The sequence below is a fragment of the Schistocerca cancellata genome, chromosome 9 (genome assembly GCF_023864275.1).
Source record: "Schistocerca cancellata isolate TAMUIC-IGC-003103 chromosome 9, iqSchCanc2.1, whole genome shotgun sequence".
NCBI classification, from domain to species: Eukaryota; Metazoa; Arthropoda; class Insecta; order Orthoptera; family Acrididae; genus Schistocerca; species Schistocerca cancellata.
In genome coordinates, this window is record NC_064634.1 from 384,986,881 (window position 1) to 385,009,940 (window position 23,060).

General features: G+C 42.8%; 1 protein-coding gene across 1 annotated transcript in view; it reads left to right on the forward strand.

Moving 5' to 3' along the window:
• Positions 1 to 23,060, forward strand: part of LOC126100360 (cellular tumor antigen p53-like) — a 96,579-nt gene that overhangs the window by 34,122 nt on the left and 39,397 nt on the right. Inside the window, exon 4 of the mRNA XM_049910970.1 lies at positions 3,228 to 3,414. Coding sequence (XP_049766927.1) covers positions 3,228 to 3,414 — 187 coding nt within the window. The remainder of the gene's footprint in view (positions 1 to 3,227; positions 3,415 to 23,060) is intronic.

A 23,060-nucleotide genomic window follows, 5' to 3' on the forward strand; every position in this document is an offset into this window, starting at 1 on the left:
TGGAGAGGAAATGCTGGGGAGATGTAGTCTATCTGTAAACTGAAAACCAGCAGTGTGTGTGGAGGAGGAAGTCGTCTCTCTTGGGAGAACGCTACAACTACAGTACAGGATGACTAAGAATCAATTTCCCGTCTAGCAGCTCAGAACAGTGTACAGTGATTTATGTAGAATCTGTCCATATAAATTTCTTTTGTTACTAATATTAGCAGCTTATATATGTATTCAGTATTGTGTTAACACACTTTGTAGAAAATAAACAACCCATGGGAGCGTCGGTGCACTGTGTCGCCAGTGATTCACAAGGGTAACTGTGGCGGTGGCAGTATAACTTTGTGAAACACCCTGTAGTTAATTTTTTGTTGTAGTGGTGTAGAGAGATTGGGAATCACTTGTCCACTCTTCAGTTTGCAGACCTATGAACGAGGGAAACATGACCACAGTCTGAGGACCTACCTTCCCTCACTGCTCTAACCCCCAGCACCATTTCCACCCTGTTACAGTCCCAGAAAACAATATATCCCTTAATATTGATCTCATGCACTTAGATATGGTACACACATTTAATATTTGTTCTTAATTCCTTTTATTTAACAATAAACATTCATTTTATACCAATTAAAACACTATTTTTTTTATAATCTGTGATTTTTTTTTCCCATCCCCTGTAGTGCAAGAACTATTAGTCCAAGACAAAAAAATGAATAGGACCTTTTTGGTAGGAAATTTAATGTAGTTTAGTTTTATACTGGGAAATATCTTCAATAGCAGCCACAATTTTAGAATTAATCAAGAAAAATAAAAAAGTTACTTTAACCACCCTCCCACCACCACCACCACCACCACCACCACCACCACCCGATGCCCACATTCCACTGGTCAAGATTTTTAGTATGTTTGTTTTTCATTACACTTCCCCCCACCCACCTCTACCACTGCACAAAAATTTGCGACTACATGAGTTTTTTCCTCCTGTCAACCTTGTTTGGCCTTCCCTGACTGGGCTAAAGAATTTTGATGAAGCGGTGGACAGGGATGGCAAAGGATATTGCATAGGTTCGGCGGGCAGAGGAGGGCTACTGTAGATGGGGTGGGGAGGATGTTCCTTATTTTAGGGCATGATGATGTGTAGTCGAAAGCCTGGCAGAGAATGTTATTCAGTTGCTCTGGACCTGGACGGTAAGGGGTCAGAGAAGTGTACTCCATGGTCCAGCAATGGCCACCTGCATGCCAAAATCCTAAGCTAACCTATTCATGGATCATCTAGAGGACTCCTTCCTACCCACCCAGGATCCTAAACCTCTCATCTGATTCCGATTCATTGAAAACATCTTTGTGACCTGAACCGAGTATGAGGAAACCCTATCAACTTTCCTCCACAACCTCAACACTCTTTCCTCCATTTGCTTCATCTGGTTCTTATCAGTCCAGCAAGTTACCTTCAGCTATATCAATTCCTCTGTCCACATCAAACCTATCAACCACCAACAATACCTGCACTTTCACAGCTATCACCCATCCTATACCAAGAAGTCCCTTCCAGACAGCCTAGCCATGCATGGTTGTCACATCTGTAGTAATGAACAATGCCTCTCCAAATATGCCAGGAGCATTACTGAGGCCCTCACATACTGAAATTACTTTCTCAACCTTGTTCAGGAGCCGGCCGCTGGTGGTCAAGCGGTTCTAGGCACTTCAGTTTGGAACCGCGCGACTGCTATGGTCGCAGGTTCGAATCCTGCCTCAGGCATGAATGTGTGTGATGTCCTTAGGTTAATTAGGTTTGAGTAGTTCTAAGTTCTAGGGGACTAATGACCTGAGATGTTAAGTCCCATAGTGCTCAGAGCCATTTTTTTTAACCTTGTTCAGGAACAGATCTCCCATGCCTTGTCACTCCAGTCACCAACCACCTCCCATGTACCCACTGTTCGGCTACAAAGGAGCACTTCGGCTACAAAAGAGCATGCCTATCATAACTCCGTACCATGCAGGACTGGTAAAGCCGAATCACATTCTCTGCCAGAGTTTGAACTACCACTCATCACACCTGGAAATGAGAAATATCTTACCCACTACCCCCTCCCCCTGTCCTCCCACTCCCACAGTGGTTCTCTGCTGCCCACAGAACCTACACAATATCCTCGTCCACCCAATTTCTGCCCTGCTTCCCACCCCTCGCCTCATGTCCCTGTGACAGACCAAAATGCAGGTCCTGTCTCATGCATCCTCCCACAACCACCTACTCCAATTGTGTCACAGGTGTCTCCTATCCCATCCAATCAAATGCAGGGCTTACTGTGAAAGCAGCCACATGATCTACAAAACAAGATTCAACTATTGTGCTGCTTTTTATGAGGGCATGACAATTAACAAGCTAGCTGTCTGCACAAAAGGCCAGCACCAAACTGTGGTCAAGAGATAGCTGGACCATCCAGTTGCTGATCATGCTACCCAACACAGTGTGCTTTACGTCAGTGACTGCTTCACAGCCTGTGCCATTTGAATCCTTCTTACCAACGCCAGCTGTTCTGAATTGCACACTTCAGGACTATCCCTACAACATATCCTTCATTCCCATAAGACCCTGGCCTCAACCTTGGCTAATCCCTATTCTCCACCTAACTATCCCCTTCCATGCTCCCACTCTAGCACTGCACAAGCCTTTGGCCTTTGATTCTGTCAATGCACCTACAGTTTTTGCCCTTCTCTGTTTCTCTCCTCTCTTCTCCCATCCCCTTCTCTATTTCTCTCCCATCCCCTCCCCTTCTCTGTATCTCTCCTCGCCCCTCCCCTTCTCCCTTTTTGGCCGTATATATATGAAATATATTTGTGTATCTGGTTGTACATTAGCTTCATGTATAGTGTTCTGCAATATTACTTGACATTAGCAGTTGCATTTCAGACTTGATTTAGCTGTGTTAGTTGTATTGATATGTAGTTTTTACGTATGTACATATGAACTGTAACATTTAAACTGGCAACCTCAATCGCTGTAAATGGATATTTTGGAGCAGCTGGGTCAGTTTCAGGACCTGCAGTATGATACATAATTTGTCTGCAATTATACTTCCATTGTATGCATCCATTCTGCAGTGAAATGCTGTTGTACAAGTGGCTAAAAGTAGTTGAATGACAAAGTCGTGTTGTTCAATTACCTGTATCCATTAATTTGATAATAACCTCTGTCATTTTTACTTATCACTAATTTGGAACCTACTATTGTTCCACAGTACTCAGCTAATCTGAATAAGATATTTGTGAATATCAACAAAAATGTACCAGTGAAGTTTCGGCTGAATCCTCACGTCACAGATCTGTACGTACGCGCTCTCCCAGTGTATGTAAGCTCCAATGACCAGCAGCATGTAGTGGTGCGATGCTTAACTCATGTGGCATCTGACACTCAGGAAGGAAAAGGTAACATGACTAGTAGTCTTCTCATGCATAAACTAGCGTAACTGATAAGTTGATTGTATTTCTGGCTCACAAAGGATGACAAATTTAGAAAATTGTATCTAGTATTTAAGATTTATTCACCGAACCTAAATATGTGAAGAAAAATTAATAAAAAGATCAAATATTCTACAAATAATTATGCACCCTAACCTACCTTGAAAAGATTGGTTTTCACTTTTTTCTAGTAACAATTGGTGTCTTTCTTACAGGATTGAGCTGGTTTATTCTCTTTTTATACACAGCTTAAGTTCATCACTGGCTTTGAACATTATATTATGAGCTGTGCGACAGCAGCTATATATGTGTGGGTGTCTACTAATAAACTGCGCATTAAAATTGTAATATAAAGTGGTTGTAAAAGCTGTGATAACAGTTTGTGTACATATACCTTGTTAGATAAGAAAATGGTTACATATCTTACAATTCAAGACAGGTACCACAGTGTTCGTTAGTCATAGTCCTCACCCATCTAGCCCCTTCACTGTTCCCATTCCAGCACTACACAGCCCTCTATTCCACCAACCAATGCACACAGTCTTTCACTTCTCCCCTTTTCCGCTTAACCCCCCTGCCCCCCTTCCCCTCTGGACTGCACCTAGCTGCCCCACCCTCTCCCTACCACAGCCCTGCATGCTTCCCAACAGCACTTCACTGCTCACCACCCCTACCCTGCTATCCCTCCCCCTCCCTGCCCCAGCCTCCTCCTTATCCCCTCCCCCCTCCCAGTTGCCTCTCCCATCATGCTGCTGCTCGTAGTGTGGCTTCAGCTGCCAGAGGCTGTGTGTGTGTGTGTGTGTGTGTGTGTGTGTGTGTGTGTGTGTGTGTGTGTGTGTGTGTGTGTGTGTGTCATCTATTTTTGATGAAGGCCTTGTTGGCTAACTTCTATAAGATTTACTCATTAAAATATGATCCAAACTTGTTTCAAATTTGGATGTAATTGTCAGTAGCCTTCACTTCATGTAGCAGATACGAGTTGAGAGCAGTACTAGATGTCATTACCCACCATATAATCACTTTTAGAAATTTTGATTACTTCTCTTCTTTACTTTACAACCCTGTTCAAACCAGAGGTGGGAATTATGTTAATTTATAAAACCATTAATGTGGAGAACAGCTTTATCGAACCACGGATCATTTTCAAACTATTGTTGTCAGATCTTGTGTCAGCACATTATCATGTTCCCAAATACCATTCTGCAGTCACACTCTCCAAGTGTACGTTCCTGTGCATAATAAGTGTTTTGACCATTAAACATTTTAATCGTACAGAGAGCTCGGATCTAGGTGGTGGTGTTGTTAAGACATATCTACCCCGTGTTCAGAAGGAGAGGGGTTTAAATCACCATCCAGTCATCTAAAAGTATGAGACATCATCAGTGGGAAGTTAAACTATAATCTTTATCTTATTAATGTTTAGAGACCTGCTTTGCCTGTTGCCTTGCTTATCAGTTGTGAACCAATTCCATATTTCCATCGGACTGAAGAGCCAATGGACGGGCACATACATGTGAGCCCTACACTGAAATCATATTGGATACTTGGTGTTCCAGTTGCTGATGCTTTCATGATGCATTTCATTTCTTCCCTTCACTACACACTACCACTTCTGCACAGCAACACTGAATTACAGGCTTCATAGCTTACTACAATTTGTGTTCCCTCCAGAGCTGTCAAGTATCTAGCCATCTTACTTCTGCAGAGAAATTAGAAAATCCTGCATCAACTAAAATTGGTTTAGATTGCAGTAATAATAAATGAACTATGAACTGTTGTGGTGGTTGTTTTTTTCTTTTCTCTTCTTCTTGGCATTCACTTAACAACTGAGGGCAGTGGTGTTTTGTAGAGTTGTCTGTGGTAACACTGTGGAAATCAATGTGGGATGTATGACGAACGTATTTGATGGGACAGAGTGACGAAATTTGGCATTAATGGACTAAGGCAGCAGATGACAAACATGAGTGACTTTGCTAACAGCACATTACATCACCACCCTGCAATACCTTCCTGGGCTTTTGGCTGTATCAGTCGGGCTGTAGATGACAGATGAGTCACAATTTCAGTTGGCAAGAGCTGATTCTATGGTTTGAGTGTGGCATAGACCCCATGAAGCCATGGACCCAAGTTGTCAACAAATCACTGTGCAAGCTGGTGGTGACCCCGTAATATTGTGAATGGAATGGAATGGTCTGGGTCCTCTGGTCCAACTGAACCGATCATTGACTGGAAATGGTTGTGTTCCGCTACTTGGAGACTACTTGCAGTAATTCATGGATTCATGTTCCCAAACAACGATGCAATTTTTTGTGGGTGACAGTGTACCATGTCACTGATTTGAAGAACATTCTGGACAGTTTGAGTGATTGATTTGGCCAACCGAATTGCCCGACATTAATCCCATCAAATATTTATGGCACTTAATCGAGAGGGCAGTACGTGCACAAAATCCTGCACTGACAACACTTTCACAATTATGGATGGGTATAGAGGCAACATGGCTTAATATTTCTGGAGGGGCTTCCAAGGACTTGTTGACTCCATGCCATGTCAAGTTGCTGCACTATGTCAGGCAAAGGAGGTATGACACAATACTAAGAGGTATCCCATAACTTTTGTCACCTCAGTGTATGTGAAAGTATGACAATATTTACTGAACTCGAGCAACAATGAGTATATGTTCCCGTAGCTAAAACTTAATTGCCCTCTCCAATGGAAATGTAACATGAGTGGGACGACAACCAAAAGAATGATGAGCATATGCTTACTGTGATCATAAATGATGTAATTATGATAGACACAAGCCAACTATTTACCAGGTATTGAAAATTATTCTGAATAAATTTCTCAACTAGAAAAACAAAACATTCTGTCATAAAAGGATACCAGTGACAATGAGTCTAACAAATTGAATTTAGGAAGTTTTACATGTGATTTTAAAAGAAATAGAGTCATAGTTAGAACAAAAATGATCTATAACTGTTACTGTAACTTCAGAATATTGCCATCAAAATTTCTAATTTTATTTACATAGCATACTCAAAATGCGTAATATGGCATAATACATGACAAACACTCACCTTGTTGACAAAAAACTGTAGAGCAATTTTTTCTCCATGCTTACTGCATATGAGAAATTGTGCTGTTGCCTAAATGCCATATGACTCCAAAAATACACAACCTAAGAAAATTTTTCCCCATTCATCTATCACAATAAATTAACACAACAGAAATATGATTTAGGATACTTTGCTACTCACCAGATCTCTCTCTCTCTCTCTCTCTCTCTCTCTCTCTCTCTCTCTCTCTCTCTGTGTGTGTGTGTGTGTGTGTGTGTGTGTGGAGAGAGCTGCAACTCTGCCTCCCTAATTCATATTGCAGTTTTTCCATTGTGGGTTTTCCAGTGTTCAAAAACACAACAAAACTTACTAACAACTACTGCATAATCATACTTGAAGTCGGCTTTCCAGTTGCATCTGCACACTATGCAAAAAAAAAAAATTACCCGGAAACTGAATACATTACAAATAGACAAAAGGAACTATCCCAAATCCAACTAACAAAATAATTCCACACCTTCCAATATATAATACTAATGTCAACTACAACCTCCACACACAGTGTGCATGCCTACACCTTAAATAAATATGGTGTTCATATATCCATGACTGTGCACCTGTGCATGTCACAATAAATGAAAACAAAACAAAACAAACTTAAACTACAAGCTACACACACACGAGCACACACAGTAGAAAAAAGGCTACATACCAAAAAATTATACATAAAGTAAGTTTCTTCTGAAATGCACGAGCAAGCAATTAATCTTACATCTACAGCTAAAACTAACCTAACCTAGGACATCCTTCAGACAGCATAATTACAAACATAACAAAACATGTGCACATAGGATGTCTTACTTCTACATAAATAACTGTAATTCACAACACACGATTTTTCTTTCACCCAGATGAACACCACATCTCTGACTTCATGTTAACAGTTGGATATCATCCCTGTTTTTTTCACTCAGCTGCCTCCTTCTCTATGTGGTGCTTTATTTACAGCATCCTCTCTTTTGGCTGTTGACATAGTAATATTGGGCAGACACTCAGTAATTTCTGTCAATAGAAATGCATGCTTATTCAGATCATCACCTCACCAGGGGAGAAACCAGTGGCTTTACTCCTAATGCTGTTGTAATGTCTTTGCATAAGTGCCCTTACTCAACCCACTTTATGTGCAATGAACTGTCATCATTCCTGCCTAGCTGCTTGTATCTCTTGGCTGGATGGCAAACATGTACTTGAATGTGTTTTATGCAGTAATGTGGCATACTATCTTTCCACGTGTTTTTAAATGAACTGTGTAAGAATGTGCAACAAATAGTACTATGAATTCAGTTAAAATCAATAATTTTGTACTTTGCTTCAGGTAATTTTTGAAGCATGTTACAAATCTTAATGGCAGTGTAGCAAAAAGTTATATGGCTAGTACTTGGCTTCCGATTAATAAATCAACAATCTCTTCACAGCAGCTAAATAGATATTCTCAATGAATCTGAACCAGACTAGTGGTTGGGAGTTCTGAGGGAGGCTAGGGAGGTTTCCTTTAGATGGGCCATAAACAGGTTGGCATAGGAGGGTGCCTTGTGGGTGCCCATGGTTGTGCCACTCCAAGAATCATCTACAAAGGACGACTCCCCCTTGTCATCCAGTATCGCCCCAGACTGGAACAGCTTTGCCCAGGCCTTTGATGATAGTAACCATTTCCTTCACTGACTCCCCTTTATCTCCTGAGTACCTACCCATTATTGTTGATGGCACCTCCATCTACACCTGTATCCCTCATGCCCATGGCCTTGCTGCTATTGAACACTTCCTCTCCAGACATCCTTCAGAATCCAAACACACCACCTTATTCGTTATTCACATTACCAATTATATCCTGACCCACAATTACTTTTCCTTTGAAGGGAAAGCTTACAAACAAATCTGCAGAATAGCCCTGCGCACCCACATGGTACCCTCCTGTGCCAACATGTTTAGGGGCCATTTAGAGGAAACCTTCCTTGCCTCCCAAAACGCCCAACCTCTGGAATGTTTGACACTCTTTAATGATATCTTCATGATCTGGATGTAGAACTAAAACTGTTGTGTCTAGACAAGACAGTCTAGACACAGGGTGAAGTTACCGAAAGGCACGCGTACACACACGCCGGCTTGCGTGATGGCTGGAACAGGATAATTTGTGAACGCTATAGAGAAAAGTATGCAGCTAAGTTAATACTCATCTTTAATCCATCATTGTGGTACATCACTCTTGACAATACAAATGAGACTTTAATTACAATCACTGTAAGGCTAATGGCGCCTTGCTAGGTCGTAGCCATGGACTTAGCTGAAGGCTATTCTAACTGTCTCTCGGCAAATGAGAGAAAGGCTTCGTCAGTGTAGTCGCTAGCAAAGTCGTCGTACAACTGGGGCGAGTGCTAGTCCGTCTTTCTAGACCTGCCATGTGGTGGCGCTAGGTCTGCAAGTACTGACAGTGGCGACACGCGAGTCCGACATGTACTAATGGACCGCGGCCGATTTAAAGCTACCACCTAGCAAGTGTGGTGTCTGGCGGTGACACCACAAAAACAACCTATGGACATTTCTTCATAAATGCAGCACCTTTTCTCCCATTTGCTTCACATGGTCCTCCTCTATCCAGCGTGTCACTTTCCTGGAAGTTGACCTCCACCTCGCTGATGGCTCCATCCATACCTCTGTCCACATTAGGCCCACTAACCGCCAACAGGAACTGCATTTAAATAGCTCCCACCTCTTCCACACCAAAAAATCCCTCACATACAGAGTAGCCACCTGTAGAGTATGTACCTGCAGTGATGAAAATTATCTTGCCCAGTATGCTGAAGGCTGCCCAAAACCCTTCACAGACAGGAAGTACCCCCCAAATCTATCCCACAAACAGATTTCCTGTGCCATTCCTCATACACCCTCAATCCTCCCACAACCCCCAAGGAGCACCCCCTCGTCACCCAGTATCACCGTAAACAGGAACAACTTAAGCATATCTTTTGCCGAGGCTTTGATTATCTCTCATCCTACCCTGAAATGAGGGACATCCCACCCAATATACTTCCCACCCCTATTCCACTTCCACTCTGAACCCTGAGGCAGACCAAGATGCAAGACTGTACAATCCACCCATTCAGAACCTTCTATTCCAGCTTATTGTACCCCATCAGAGGCTGGGGCCACCTCTAAAGCAGCTGTGCCATATAACAACATAAGCGAGTGTGTTTATATTCTACAAGAACTTTCATAAAACATATATAATTTAATTGCATAAAGATAAGTCAGTAACAAGTTTTGAACTCAAGTATGAATACCCAATGTATTACACCATTTACTTTCAAAATAAAAAAAATCAAATACGGTTTTGAAAATAAGTTTGTGGTGGTTTTCAGCAGGGAGACAATTTTAGAATAAATATAATATCTTTTCCAAATGTAATCAGGTTTACACTTCATTATAATATTAGATACTGACTAAAGTAATGGCCATAAGTTCATGAAATTGTAGTGTGCAAAATATGGGAGTGTATTGAGTAGTAAAATAAAGGTGTCTTGGTCTGGTACACTATGACTTTGACCTGTTATCTGACAATACCATCTATCTAGTTTATCACCTCTATAAAATATTTGTCCAGTTTGGAAAGTACAGTTTCGCTTGTTGCCCTCTGTATCAGTTATAGCTGTATACATTTCAAACACACAGCCAAAATACCAAATATATATTTCATTCCACGTCTAGAGGCTTGAAAGACCCTGAAAATATCCACAGCCAGTAACACTACTTTACAAGGAATAATACTGTGCATCTCTCATTGGCGGGATACCACATGGTGTTCCACCCTGTCATATTTCTCATATGCAGCCAGCTGTCTGTGCACTCTTCTTAACAAATATGTACATAATCATTGTGTTATAACCTTTAATCACCAATAATTGCGTGGATATTCAAACACACTCACTTAGAAACAATAGCTCATTACATGATAACAACTCAGTATCTCTTGTTCGACTGCCATGCTGTGACATGCGGCCGGCGCCGTTCGTAGCTAGGTGGCGCTCCCGCGCTCAGCCGAGTTGCGGAGCGCCTCTATCGCCATTTGCGCGTACTGTTGTGGCAACACTGTTAAATGTCGTGGCACTGTCACAACACTTTTCCCCCCTTGAAAAAAAAAAAAAAAAACACTCACTTCCTTGGACACATGTACAGTGCGGAGATATCCATGGCCTCTAGTGAGGCCCCAAGAAGATTCCGCGGAGAGACACGAGAGTATGGTCGAAAATGTCCAGGATGGAAGCTCGTGCATGAAACGTGCCTCCTGGACGAGATGATGGGTGAAAACTCCGGAGCAGTATCCATGGGTGTCGTGGACCTGGGGGTGTGCTCCAGCGAGATGGGTCCCGGAGAAGGCAGCGTTGCGACTGGGGCCGGTTCCGGCGTACTCGGAAGCGGTAGCGACGTCGGCTGCATCAACACGTGCGGTAGATCGGCAACAGCGACAGGACTGGCTTCTCGGGCTGGTGGAGCCGAAGGAAGGGGCGGTGGCACCGGCGTGGCCACCACTCGTCGGCGCATCTGGTCGTAATGGCGAACAACCAACCCATCGTCCGTACATATTTCACAAAGCCGGCGGCCGCGAAGAGCCTTGACCACCCATGGAATCCATTTAGGGCAAGGTCCATACCCTCGTGCCCACACGTCGGTGCCCACCGAGTATTTTCCCACACTAGGGGACACAGCACAAGGCCTGACAGGTGTGCAGTAGAGTGCGCAGTTGGCGGCCATGCGAGAGTTCAGCAGGGCTGCGATCACCCAGAGGCGTGAAGCGATAAGAACTCAGAAATTGCAGCAGAGCGTCATCTGTGGAAAAATCACTAAGGAATTTTTTCATCTGGCTTTTGAAAGTGTGGACAAGGCGCTCGACCTCCCCATTCGATTGCGGATGGAAGGGCGGTGCTGTAACATGATGAATCCCTTGTCCAGTACAAAAATCACGGAAGGCCTGCGAAGTGAACTGAGGGCCATTGCCGTGACGATCGTGGATGGAAGACCTTCTAGCGCAAAGATTTTGGACAAAGCCAGCGTCGTCGCCGTTTCGCAGTGGTGGGCGACGGACATTGAACAACAAACGGAAACTTTGAGAAGGCGTCAATCAACAGTGGCCAATAAGTACCGAGGAAGGGGCCGGCAAAGTCAGCGTGCACCCATTCCCATGGCTGCGCCGGATCAGGCCATGGAGAGGGCATTGTACGAGGTGCAGCCAGTTGTTGAGCACACTGACCACACGCAGCAACCATGTGGGCGATGTCCGAATCAATACCGGGCCAATAAACGTGCCTGCGGGCCAGGGACTTAGTCCGAGAAATACCCCAATGGCCTTCCTGCAACAGTTTGAGAACATCTTTGCAAAGAGAGGCTGGCACCACGACCCGTGGAGATACGCCATCCGTGGCCAGAAGAACAACACCATCATGAACAGACAGACGAAGGCGCAAGGCATGGTAGTTGCGAAGGGGATTCGATTCCCGGCCCTTGGTCCTGTCCGGCCAACCCCGTTGAACAAAACCAATCACCTGACGCAGGACTGGGTCCCGCGCAGTAGCCGAAGCGACCTGCGAACCTGTAAGTGGAAAGCCCTCGACCGCACGACGTTCTTCCTCATCAATGTGGAAGCAGAGTAGTTCATCACGATCGAAAACCGGGTCGGGACCCATCGGCAATCGCGACAATGCATCAGCGTTTGCGTGCTGGGCCGTGGGGTGATAGTGAATCTCATAGTGAAAATGAGACAAGTATAAGGCCCAACATTGCAGGCGGTGAGCTGCCTTATCCGGAAGTGACGCCGATGGGCTGAACAGAGAGACCAGCGGCTTGTGGTCGGTGATGAGGTGAAACTTAGAACCATACAAAAAAATGCTGAACTTTTTTAGAGCGTAAATGATAGCGAGCACCTCCTTTTCGATTTGAGAGTAACGCCGTTGCGCATCGTTGAGGGTCTTGGGAGCATAGGCAATGGGTCGTTCCGACCCATCCTCATACCGATGGGCGAGAACAGCCCCTAGGCCATACTGTGACGCGTCAGTCGCCAGAACCAAGTGCTGACCCGGAAGGAATGTGGCAAGACAAGGCACCGACTGCAAATGAGCCTTCAGGTGGACAAAAGCCTGCTCATACTCGTCAGACCAACAGAAAGGGATGTTTTTGCGTAACAGTTGATGCAGAGGATGAGCTACCGCCGCCGCGGATGGAATGAATTTGTGATAATAAGCAATCTTGCCTAAAAATGCCTGAAGTTCTTTGACCGTAGATGGCCGGGGTAGAGCGTTAATGGCCGCAACGTGCTGACGTAGAGGATGTATACCCTCACGGGACAAGTGGAAACCAAGATACACAATGGAGGGTTGGAAGAACTGTGACTTGTCCAGATTGCACCTCAACCCAGCCGAATGCAAAACCCAAAACAGTGAACGCAAATTGCGAAGGCGCTCCTCAGTGGAGGCCCCCGTGACAACAATGTCATCCAGATAGTTTACGCAGCCGGGAACGGAAGCCGTGAGCTGTTCCAAAAACCGCTGAAAAATGGCCGGTGCGCTAGCGACGCCAAATGGTAACCGCTGGTACTGATACAACCCACAAGGAGTGTTGATGACGAGAAATTCCTTGGAAGAAGCATCCAGTGGCAACTGATGGTATGCCTCCGATAAGTCAAGCTTGGAAAAGAACTGGCCCCCAGCGAGCTTGGTAAATAACTCCTCAGGACGGGGAAGAGGATAAGTGTCAATGAGGCTCTGAGCGTTGACAGTGGCTTTAAAATCACCACACAATCGCAGACTCCGTTCGGTTTAGAAACCACCACGATTGGCGATGCCCATTCGCTGGAGCTAACAGGAAGGAGAATCCCCGAAGCTGTTAACCTGTCTATCTCAGCCTTGACAGGTGCACGCAACGCCACCGGAATAGGGCATTCCCAGAAAAAATTAGGGCGAGCTGTAGGTTTAACAGTAATGTGGGCTTCAAAATCGTTGGCACGACCCAGACCAGCAGAGAACACAGATGAAAATTCAGAACACAATCCATCCAGCTGTTGATACGGAATATCCTCAGATATGAGGTGCACATCATCATCAATGGAGAACCCGAACAACTGGAAAGCATCATAACCGAACAGGTTTTCAGTGCCCGCATGATCCACCACATAAAACGTGAGGGGCCTAACAACAGACTTGTAGGCAGTGGAAGCATCAAACTGGCCAATGATAGAAATTTTCTGTTTATTATAAGTTCTCAGATTTCGCGTAACTTTAGACAAGGGAGGGGAGCCCAACTCCAAATACGTGCGAGAATTAATGAGAGTTACTGCAGAGCCAGTGTCCACTTGCATGCGAATGTCTTTATCCAGAACACGAACAGTAACAAACAACTTATTTGTTTGAGAAAGCACACAGTTAACATCCATGCCCGATGCCTCGGCCTCGTCGACAGGAACTTTAGGGGACTGACACACAGAAGCAATGTGGCCTTTTTTCCTACATGAATTACACGTGGCCCAACGTTTTGGACACACGGCCCTGTCATGCTGTACGAAACAACGTGGACAAGAAGGAAGTGCAGAATGAACGTGCTTCTGTGGTTGCTGTTTTCGCTGCGAGCGTTGTGGCCCAACGCGACGTTGTTTACGCGAGTGAACTGCCGCCACATCTTCGTTCACCTGTGAAACAGGCAAATTGTCCGTGTCGAAAGTTGACTGTAAAGGGCCTACATCACACCACACGTCTATTTGCGCACCAGCAGCGTGAGACACTTCAAAGGATTGAGCGATGCTTAGAACTTCCAACAACGACGGGTTTGGCAGTTGTAGGGCACGTTGCCGAACTTCTTTATCAGGAGCAAGCCGTAGAATATCATCGCTAACCATTGAATCAGTGTAAGACTCATGATGAGTGTCTGTGACAAACTGACGTTTCCTACTCAGACCGTGTAGTTCCGCCACCCAAGCCCGGTAAGATTGATGGGGCTGTTTACGACATCGGTAGAATGCCACGCGGGCGGCAACGACGTGGGTGTTTTTTTGGTAATAGTTAGACAATAAGTCACACATTTCTTGGAAGGACAGAGAGGCTGGTTCCCGCAGAGGGGCTAACTGAGATAGCAGCTGATAGATCCGTGGGGAAATCCAAGATAGAAATAACGACTTTCACATAGGAGCGTCGACAACGCCGAAAGCCAAGAAGTGTTGCTGCAAACGCTTCTCATAATCCTCCCAATCTTCAGCGGCCTCGTCGTAAGGAGGGAATGGAGGCGGAGAAGAGAAAGACAGACGATGAGTAAGCGACGTCGACAACGCCTGAATAGCAGCCGTCAGCTGTGTTTGTTGTTCAATGAGCGCTTGCATAAGCTGTTCCATGTCTGCCCCATCACAAACACACAAATCCACAACGCAGTGAAAATATCCGACCTCGTCGCCAAAATGTGTTATAACCTTTAATCACCAATAATTGCGTGGATATTCAAACACACTCACTTAGAAACAATAGGTCGTTACATGATAACAACTCAGTATCTCTTGTTCGACTGCCGTGCCGTGACATGCGGCCGGCGCCGTTCGTAGCTAGGTGGCGCTCCCGCGCTCAGCCGAGTTGCGGAGCGCCTCTATCGCCGTTTGTGTGTACTGTTGTGGCGGCCCTGTTAAATGTTGTGGCACTGTCACAACACATTGAGTATGTGTATGCACTTCTTGGTGAGCATTACTCAGATGAATATAATCCTAGAACTTCCAGCTGGTCATCCCGAAAGACTCCAGTGCTCTGTTTGCGTAATTTGCCTCCTATAATAATCCCATTAAGAATTTTGTAAAAAAGGCAACTTCTCATACCTCTTGCTATATAATTTAGGAATTTAATTTTTACAAGTTTCAACATAGGCTCTCCATTCTGCAATCAGTACATATCACACATATTTCCTTTTCTTCATCTACTCCCTTTATATAAAGTAGATGTAACTTGTCAGCAGCTTTCTTCTGATGTTTGTCTACTTCCTCCAACGGTGGTCTAGTTAAAACATCCTTGACACTATTCTTACTCCCCTATACTGGATTGTGTAGTCAAATTGTTGCAGAAATATCACACACAGCATTAGGCACCTGTTCAGCACCTTACATTACTGTAGGTGGCTGAGAGCTTTTCAGTCAGAGAGTGTCAGTACCTTTCCGGCCTTAAGATAATTTTTTGAAAGCAAAACACAATTGCCATCAGCTCCTCAGAGATACCACAACCACAGTCATGTTTGAATATTATGTTGTTAGCAAATGCCATACTTCACTGCTCTCTTTGCTCATCTCCAATCTTCTTGTGGAATAGTTTTGCTACTTCATCATTAATTAGCTCAGAGCCCTTATGCAAACTTACCACTTTAAACCCTAGAACAGATGGGTGGAGACGGGTCTGACTGACAGTATGTTTCATTTATGTTCCAGAATAAGCAAAATATAAATTTTCAGCAGCAGTGTCAAAAATACTTCTTTTAATGCTTATTAGTATTTAAGTTTTCCATACTGTTCTTAACAAAAAAAATTGTATTCCTCCAAAAATCTGAAAACCAAAATAAGCAGTAATTTAAAAACATTCTTGAATGTTAAAAAAATTCACTGTTGAGAGTTCACATCCTTAATGTTACGACTTCAGGATTGTCACACACAATATTGCACATTTAGTACATAATACAATCTAATAAAAAAGGATTTTCATTCGTTGCGATATACATGTTACTGATTTGATTTGTATGTCCTTCACAATCTTCACATAACATTATAGAATGAATGGGACAGTCACAGCCACCTTCCTCATCTTTTACAAAAATATTTTGTTTGATTGACTTTACATTCATAACAGTCAACTCATTTGCCTTCTGGAAAAGCTTACTTCTCAGTAGTAATCCCAGACAACCATGCTGCCCTGTGCCACATGTGGTTTTATCAGTTCCTAACCTAATTACTTGAGAAGCAGTCTTCTTGAAATATCCAATCCTGTGTTTACTTTGTATACTAAAAGTGCTTTTATATCAGCAATGTTCATGACATGAAACATTCACAATTGCTGCCATCTTGTTTGTCTTCCAACATTATATTATGAATACATCCCATCAACTTCATCCAGTCCACTTGTTGTTGATTTATAGAGTGTAATAATCTGTAGCTTCTTAAAATTATCTGTTCCTTCATCATTTTTATTGTTGGTATACATTGATGATAGCAAAAGTACACATTTATTTTTCTTTAGCACATATTACACCAATGCATAATTGTTGCTAAATCCAAATATGGATAGATGTATTTCTCTTTTCTGGTGAGGCAAGAATTCCAAAGGAATTTCTCTTTTATTTTTGTACAGTGTTCAAACAAGTGTAACCTTACAATCTGTGAAAAGTTTTCTAGCAAGAGTGCAACTTGTGAACCAATTGTAAAGGGTAATATTCCTTCCTGTACCCTTCACTGGCTCTTCGAGTCTGAGTATGTTATCATCAGCTGTGTTAGTCACTTGAAACATACCTGCAGGTTGTAGTCGCATGTGTACTTCCAAATTTTTTACATAGTATATTTTTGCATCATCCATGATAAATATCTTGATCCATACTTTCCAGGTTTTGAAGGAATGTACACTGATCAACCAGAACATGATGACCATCTCCTTAATAGCTGGTATGTTCATCTTTGGCACAGATAACAGCAGTGACATGTCATGGCATGGAAGTAGTGAGCTCTTGGTAGGTTACTGCAAGGAGTTGGCACTACATCTGCACACACAAGGTACCTAATCCCCATAAATTTCACGAAGGGGGGCAATAAGCTGTGACACCACATTCAGTCACATCCCAGATGTGTCCGATCGGGTTCAGACCTGGTGAGTTGGGGGGCCAGTACATCAACTGGAACTCACCACTGTGTCCCTCAAACCACTCCATCACACTCCTGGCCTAGTGACATGGCGTATTATCTTGTTGAAAAATGCCACTGCTATCGGTAAACATGATAGTCATGAAGGGGTGTACGTGGTCTGCAACCAGTGTAAAGTACTCCTTGCTATCATGGTGCCTTGCATGAGCTCCACTGGACCTGTGGTTGCTCCATAACTGTTCCCCAGAGCATAATGGAGCCAGCTTGTCTACATCCCACAATATAAGTGTCAATGAGCTGTTCCCAGGAAGACAACAGATTTGCACCCTCTTGTCAGCATAATAAAGGAGGTATTGGGCTTCATCAAATCATGCAATGCTCTGCCACTGCGCCAATGTTCAGTGCTGAAGGTCATGTGCTAATTTCAGTCGTAATTGTCAATATCATTGGTGTTAATGTTGCCACATGCCACAGAGGCCCTTTGTTTGGGGTGTTTGGTGCAGTTTCTGTTCAATGCACTTGTACTCCCGCCCGGCATTGAAGTTTGTTGTTAGTCCCACCACAGTTCACTGCCTGTCCCGTTTTACATTCTGCCCAGCCTATGATGTCTAACATCTGTAATGGGGTATGACCATCCAACCCCGTGACATCTGGACATGGTTTCACATCTGCCTAGGTCTGGGAGACCCAGCCTGTCCATTCATGGGTTAACTTCAGTTTTTAGGTTTTGGATTACTCATTGGGATAATCATACCAATAACAAGCCCCATATGTAAGGTCCCCTCGCTCTTTCAACTAATAAAATAGTTTCAAAAGTTGTGATCAAGAGAGTTGGCTAAATATGTTATCTAGTAAAAAATCTGGCTCCAGAACATGGCTAAAAGGTGGCTGCAATCCTTTTGGGCAACTTGAATGTAGAATCATTGAATTTTTACTGAATATCTTCACAATACTTGAAAACTATCAAACATTGCAGCATTTACAAATAAAATTAATAAAATCACCTAGTTCATCTTCTCTTCAGGTATATGGCAGGAATTGCCTGTTACAGTACCCACCTCTGTCGGGGTCTTCCTCTGTCTCTTCTCCCATGGCACTTATAATTTCTTGCCTTTAAGGGAAGTCTCTCACTCTCCATTCTTTGTAGGTGTTTGTTGCACTTTCTTCTGTAATCTAGAATTTTATGATTGAGGCTAAAGATTTGCAGTTCGTCTCTAATATCTTGATTTCTTAGCCTGTCTTCTCTTGTGTAACCTTTAACACCTCTAAGGAATTTCATTTCTTGTGCCTTAATCCGGCTTTCTTGCTTCTTGGTAATCACCAAGGTCTCACTTCCATAGAGCAGTTTGGGAGCTGCTACAGTTTTGTAAAATTTAATTTGAGAGTCTTTCCTGATTTTGTTTTTTAGATTCAATAGTTAACTTAAATAAATGAAACTGACAACCATTAATGATTGAAAATTGCACAAAATTAATTTTATTAAGTAGAATTGAAATCATATGCAAATAATGACCACACAGTAGAAGAGGTAAAACACTGGTTTTGACGTGAACAGTGCATCAGCAAAGTTCATAAATGCGTGCACTGAAGCTAGCAGTATGTCCATCTAGACACAGCAAACTCCCGTATGAAGTTATCATACAGGGGTGCTGAACTCAAAGTCCACAAGAGCCTTAATTTTAAGAAAACGAGAAACTAATATTCAGTATCTGGTATTATGATTATTGAATTGCAGCAATAAAACTGTCTGATATCTACTTAGTTTCTCATTAACACTAATAGTTTGTGAGAAAATAGTTTGATGGTCTTTAGTTCACTGCAGCACATTGTAACACTCTGCAAAAATTCGTATTTCAGCTCAGTTCAGAGTCTTAATGTCCATCGAAAGTTAAAAGTTCTCACAGCCACAAACAGCCGTCATTCGCAAATGATGAAATACAACAAGTTCAATGCATTGAGCACGGTTCAAAGGTTTTCACACTTGATACAGCGAACACATTGCCAGAATCTATCTTTTGCAGCGCTGAGGCTAAGCTGCTATTAAGAATGCCCTGTGACTACCGAGCTGAAACTGAGTACGTGTGGCACTGGTGCATCTTGTTCATATAGTGTCACTGATGTTAACATCATGTTCATTACAACTAAAATCACTTTCATGACCATCTTTCAAATTTTGTACAACTTTAAAACACAACCCTCTTTCTTGCTCCCATTCCCTGCCGTCAAAAAATATTCTAAGTCTATTGGTTCTTTCGTTATTAATGAAATACATATTGTTCACTAATTACAACTTTAAAAAATGTGTTTATAAATTACGTAGTCCTTTTATTCTGAATCTCTTCTGGTGGACTTTCACATGTTGCCTTCAGAATTTACAGTATACTCATTGTATTCACATGGCAAAAGCCTTTTTAATGACAGTTTAAACAATTTTAATATTACCATCATAAACACTGAAAATTGTAGTATCACTAAGACAGAAAGCAGGTAATGGATGTGCCTACACTGTTATGTTACACCACAGAGTAAAAAAGGGCATGAAATTATAATTTTTCTTAAGTTCACATTAGCACAGTCACGGGCGACACCAGGCAGGCTATGCAGCAGCAAGAAACAATCATCACTGTAAGTTAATTGTGTACATACATGAGCACACAAATATTGACACCAACGGCCAGGCACAAGTTGCACAGTCAGAGAGAGAGAGACAGAGAGAGAGAGGCAACAAGCACTACTTCAGGCGTAATGACAGCTTTTGTTGACTTGACAATGCAGTTAAGAGTCTTAACAAATTGTTAAGCAGACACAGCAGAACTGAAATCATTGACCACTACTAAGGAAGCGGGCCACATTCGGTCCAACAGGGCCTCTTGTCATTACATCTTGCCTGTCTCCATAAATACCACAGTTCTCCAACTCTGAATTGAGATGGTCATTAGGATCGATGATGTTCATACCGAAACACTCGATTCAGTGATTACTGTGGTATAGTGACAACCATGTATTAAATGTTCCAACACTTCTAGTGCACATGCTGCTTGCTATTCCTGAGACATCAGCATCCAAGTAACCATGAGCTGCCTCTCATGGGACTTCACACTGGTCACTGCCTACCACATCACAATGGGGAGACTGAGGATCTTCCAACAGCAGTACATCTCATCGTGCTTGTCACACTGTCATCTTCATATACATCACTGCTGGGAGAGGGACATCTGGTGCCTCTGTTGCTGATGATTGATGCAGGCACTTCCGAGTGCAAGAACTTACCTTTACAGTGGGGTCAGGATCAGTGGACTACCAACTTCCGACAGTGCGGTGTATCCCGATGGGTTGTCAAGGTCATAGTCATCTTCCGGGATGGGATCGAGGGTACTCTAACACAGCGTGGAGCACTTACTCGTGTCGTGCATTTGCGAACCTTCAACATTGCAGCGTGTCAGCAGTCGTTGGTTAATGTATTAAAAAACTAGAAACCCGCCTCGACTGTGAAAAAATCACCTAGTGTTTACCTAGGTTTCGGCGTAGATAACTACACCTTCTTCAGAACAATAAAACCCACAAGTGCCTAAGAAGACCTTTGTCAATGATTAAAAGAACACCATGGCTTTTCGTTTATAAATGTATAGCCGTGGTGTTCTTTTAATCATTGACAAAGGTCTTCTTAGGCACTTGTGGGTTTTATTGTTCTGAAGAAGGTGTAGTTATCTACGCCGGAACCTAAGTAAACACTAGCTGCTTTTTTCGCAATCGAGGTGGGTTTCTAGTTTTTTAATATATTATGCATTTGCCTTTAAACTCCCAGATAGCAGTCCACAGTAATTTGGGCGAATTGCTGGTGTAGTAGCCTTGGTGGCCAGCCAGCCGAGCCAGCAACAGGAGTCAGTGGAATTCGACCGTGACACTGGCACAAGGCATCAGCTGAGGCTGACAAGAAGGCACAGAACTGTAACTCTGAATGAATAAATGTTAATTTGCTAAGCATGTTTTATTAGCACCAAAAGATGCTCAATAGGTCCACAACACCATCCTCACAACATAGAGATGTCTCCACTCAGCGCCCCTACAGTACTGACTTCATAATATGTGTTATTCTGGAGATTTACTTATTCTAGTTTAATTCGTTTAAATGCAAAATTGTTTATCGCATTTAGCATTAAAACTATTTAGTATACTGAAGCGGCGCATTTCGTTGAAGAGCGGCGCGTTTCGTCACAGGGTTATTTGGTAACCGTGATAGCGTTACGGAGATGTTTAACAAACTCAAGTGGCAGACTCTGCAAGAGAGGCGCTCTGCATCGCGGTGTAGCTTGCTCGCCAGGTTTCGAGAGGGTGCGTTTCTGAATGAGGTATCGAATATATTGCTTCCCCCTACTTATACCTCCCGAGGAGATCACGAATGTAAAATTAGAGAGATTAGAGCGCGCACAGAGGCTTTCAGACAGTCGTTCTTCCCACGAACCATATGCGACTGGAACAGGAAAGGGAGGTAATGACAGTGGCACGTAAAGTGCCCTCCGCCACACACCGTTGGGTGACTTGCGGAGTATAAATGTAGATGTAGATGTAGATGTAGATGGCACTGAGGGGATTTATTGTAAACATGTATGTTTCATTTGCTACAGTTTGTAGCAAATCAGATTGTCACACAATTAATTTGTTAAGGAAATTGTCATGGATGATGGTTATTAACACTGTTATAACTTGTGTAATTTTTGGTGTATGAAGACACTCTAGGCAGCAACTAAAATGCTGTTTGGTAGATTTGATATTAAATAACATTACTAGATCATGTGACTTTAAATATACAGTATTTTTGTGTAGAGATCCTCAGCAAAAAATGTTTACAGACTCAAATGGACCCTATTTTGAAAGGGATTAAATTAAGTGAACGTTTGTACTAAGTACACAAATTTTTGTAGCATCAGTCTCATTTTGTTTGTGGCAGACCTTGCACCCAACATTTTTTGACAATTTAAGAAACTGTCTTTAGGTAGTTGCTCACCCATTTCCACCAAGTTTCATGGTTTTTACTAAACATGTTATAGTGTACACAATTAAATGCCAAAAACAGCTGTCTGCCAATATACTGTGAAGAATAGTTCCATAGTAATATGGCCACTCTCATTTTCTTTGTGTACAGTTAGCAGACACCACATGAGGCAGATGAAAAATAAAAGAGAATTAAAAACAATACAAATAAATGGGCTACCACATAGAGTGGAAGTGACAAAATTAAGAGGTGGTTTACTAGAATGGGACACAAATAATATAGAGGAAGCTGCCTGGCTTAAGGTACTGAGGATGGTAGGGAGGCGCTTTCATTTATATTTTAGTTTCATTTTTTCAACTTTTATCACAGTGTTTAAGCAGGCAGTTACATGGAGATATTTATTAGCTTTGTGGAATTACTGGTAACTGCACTACAATCCAACTTCAATTTTTGATCATCGCACTTTGTGTGTCTTCCTTAGTTAAGTTCTAAAAATTTTCACCTTCCCTCTGTCACTTGTAAGACGTAACTGTTTCCATATTCTTTCACGTCTGTAATTCCAGTCAAAGAATCAAGTAATTTTGTTGTTCAGCAAACTTGACACTGTATTTTTATTTCTGTTGTATATTATTCACAATTGACTAAATGCATT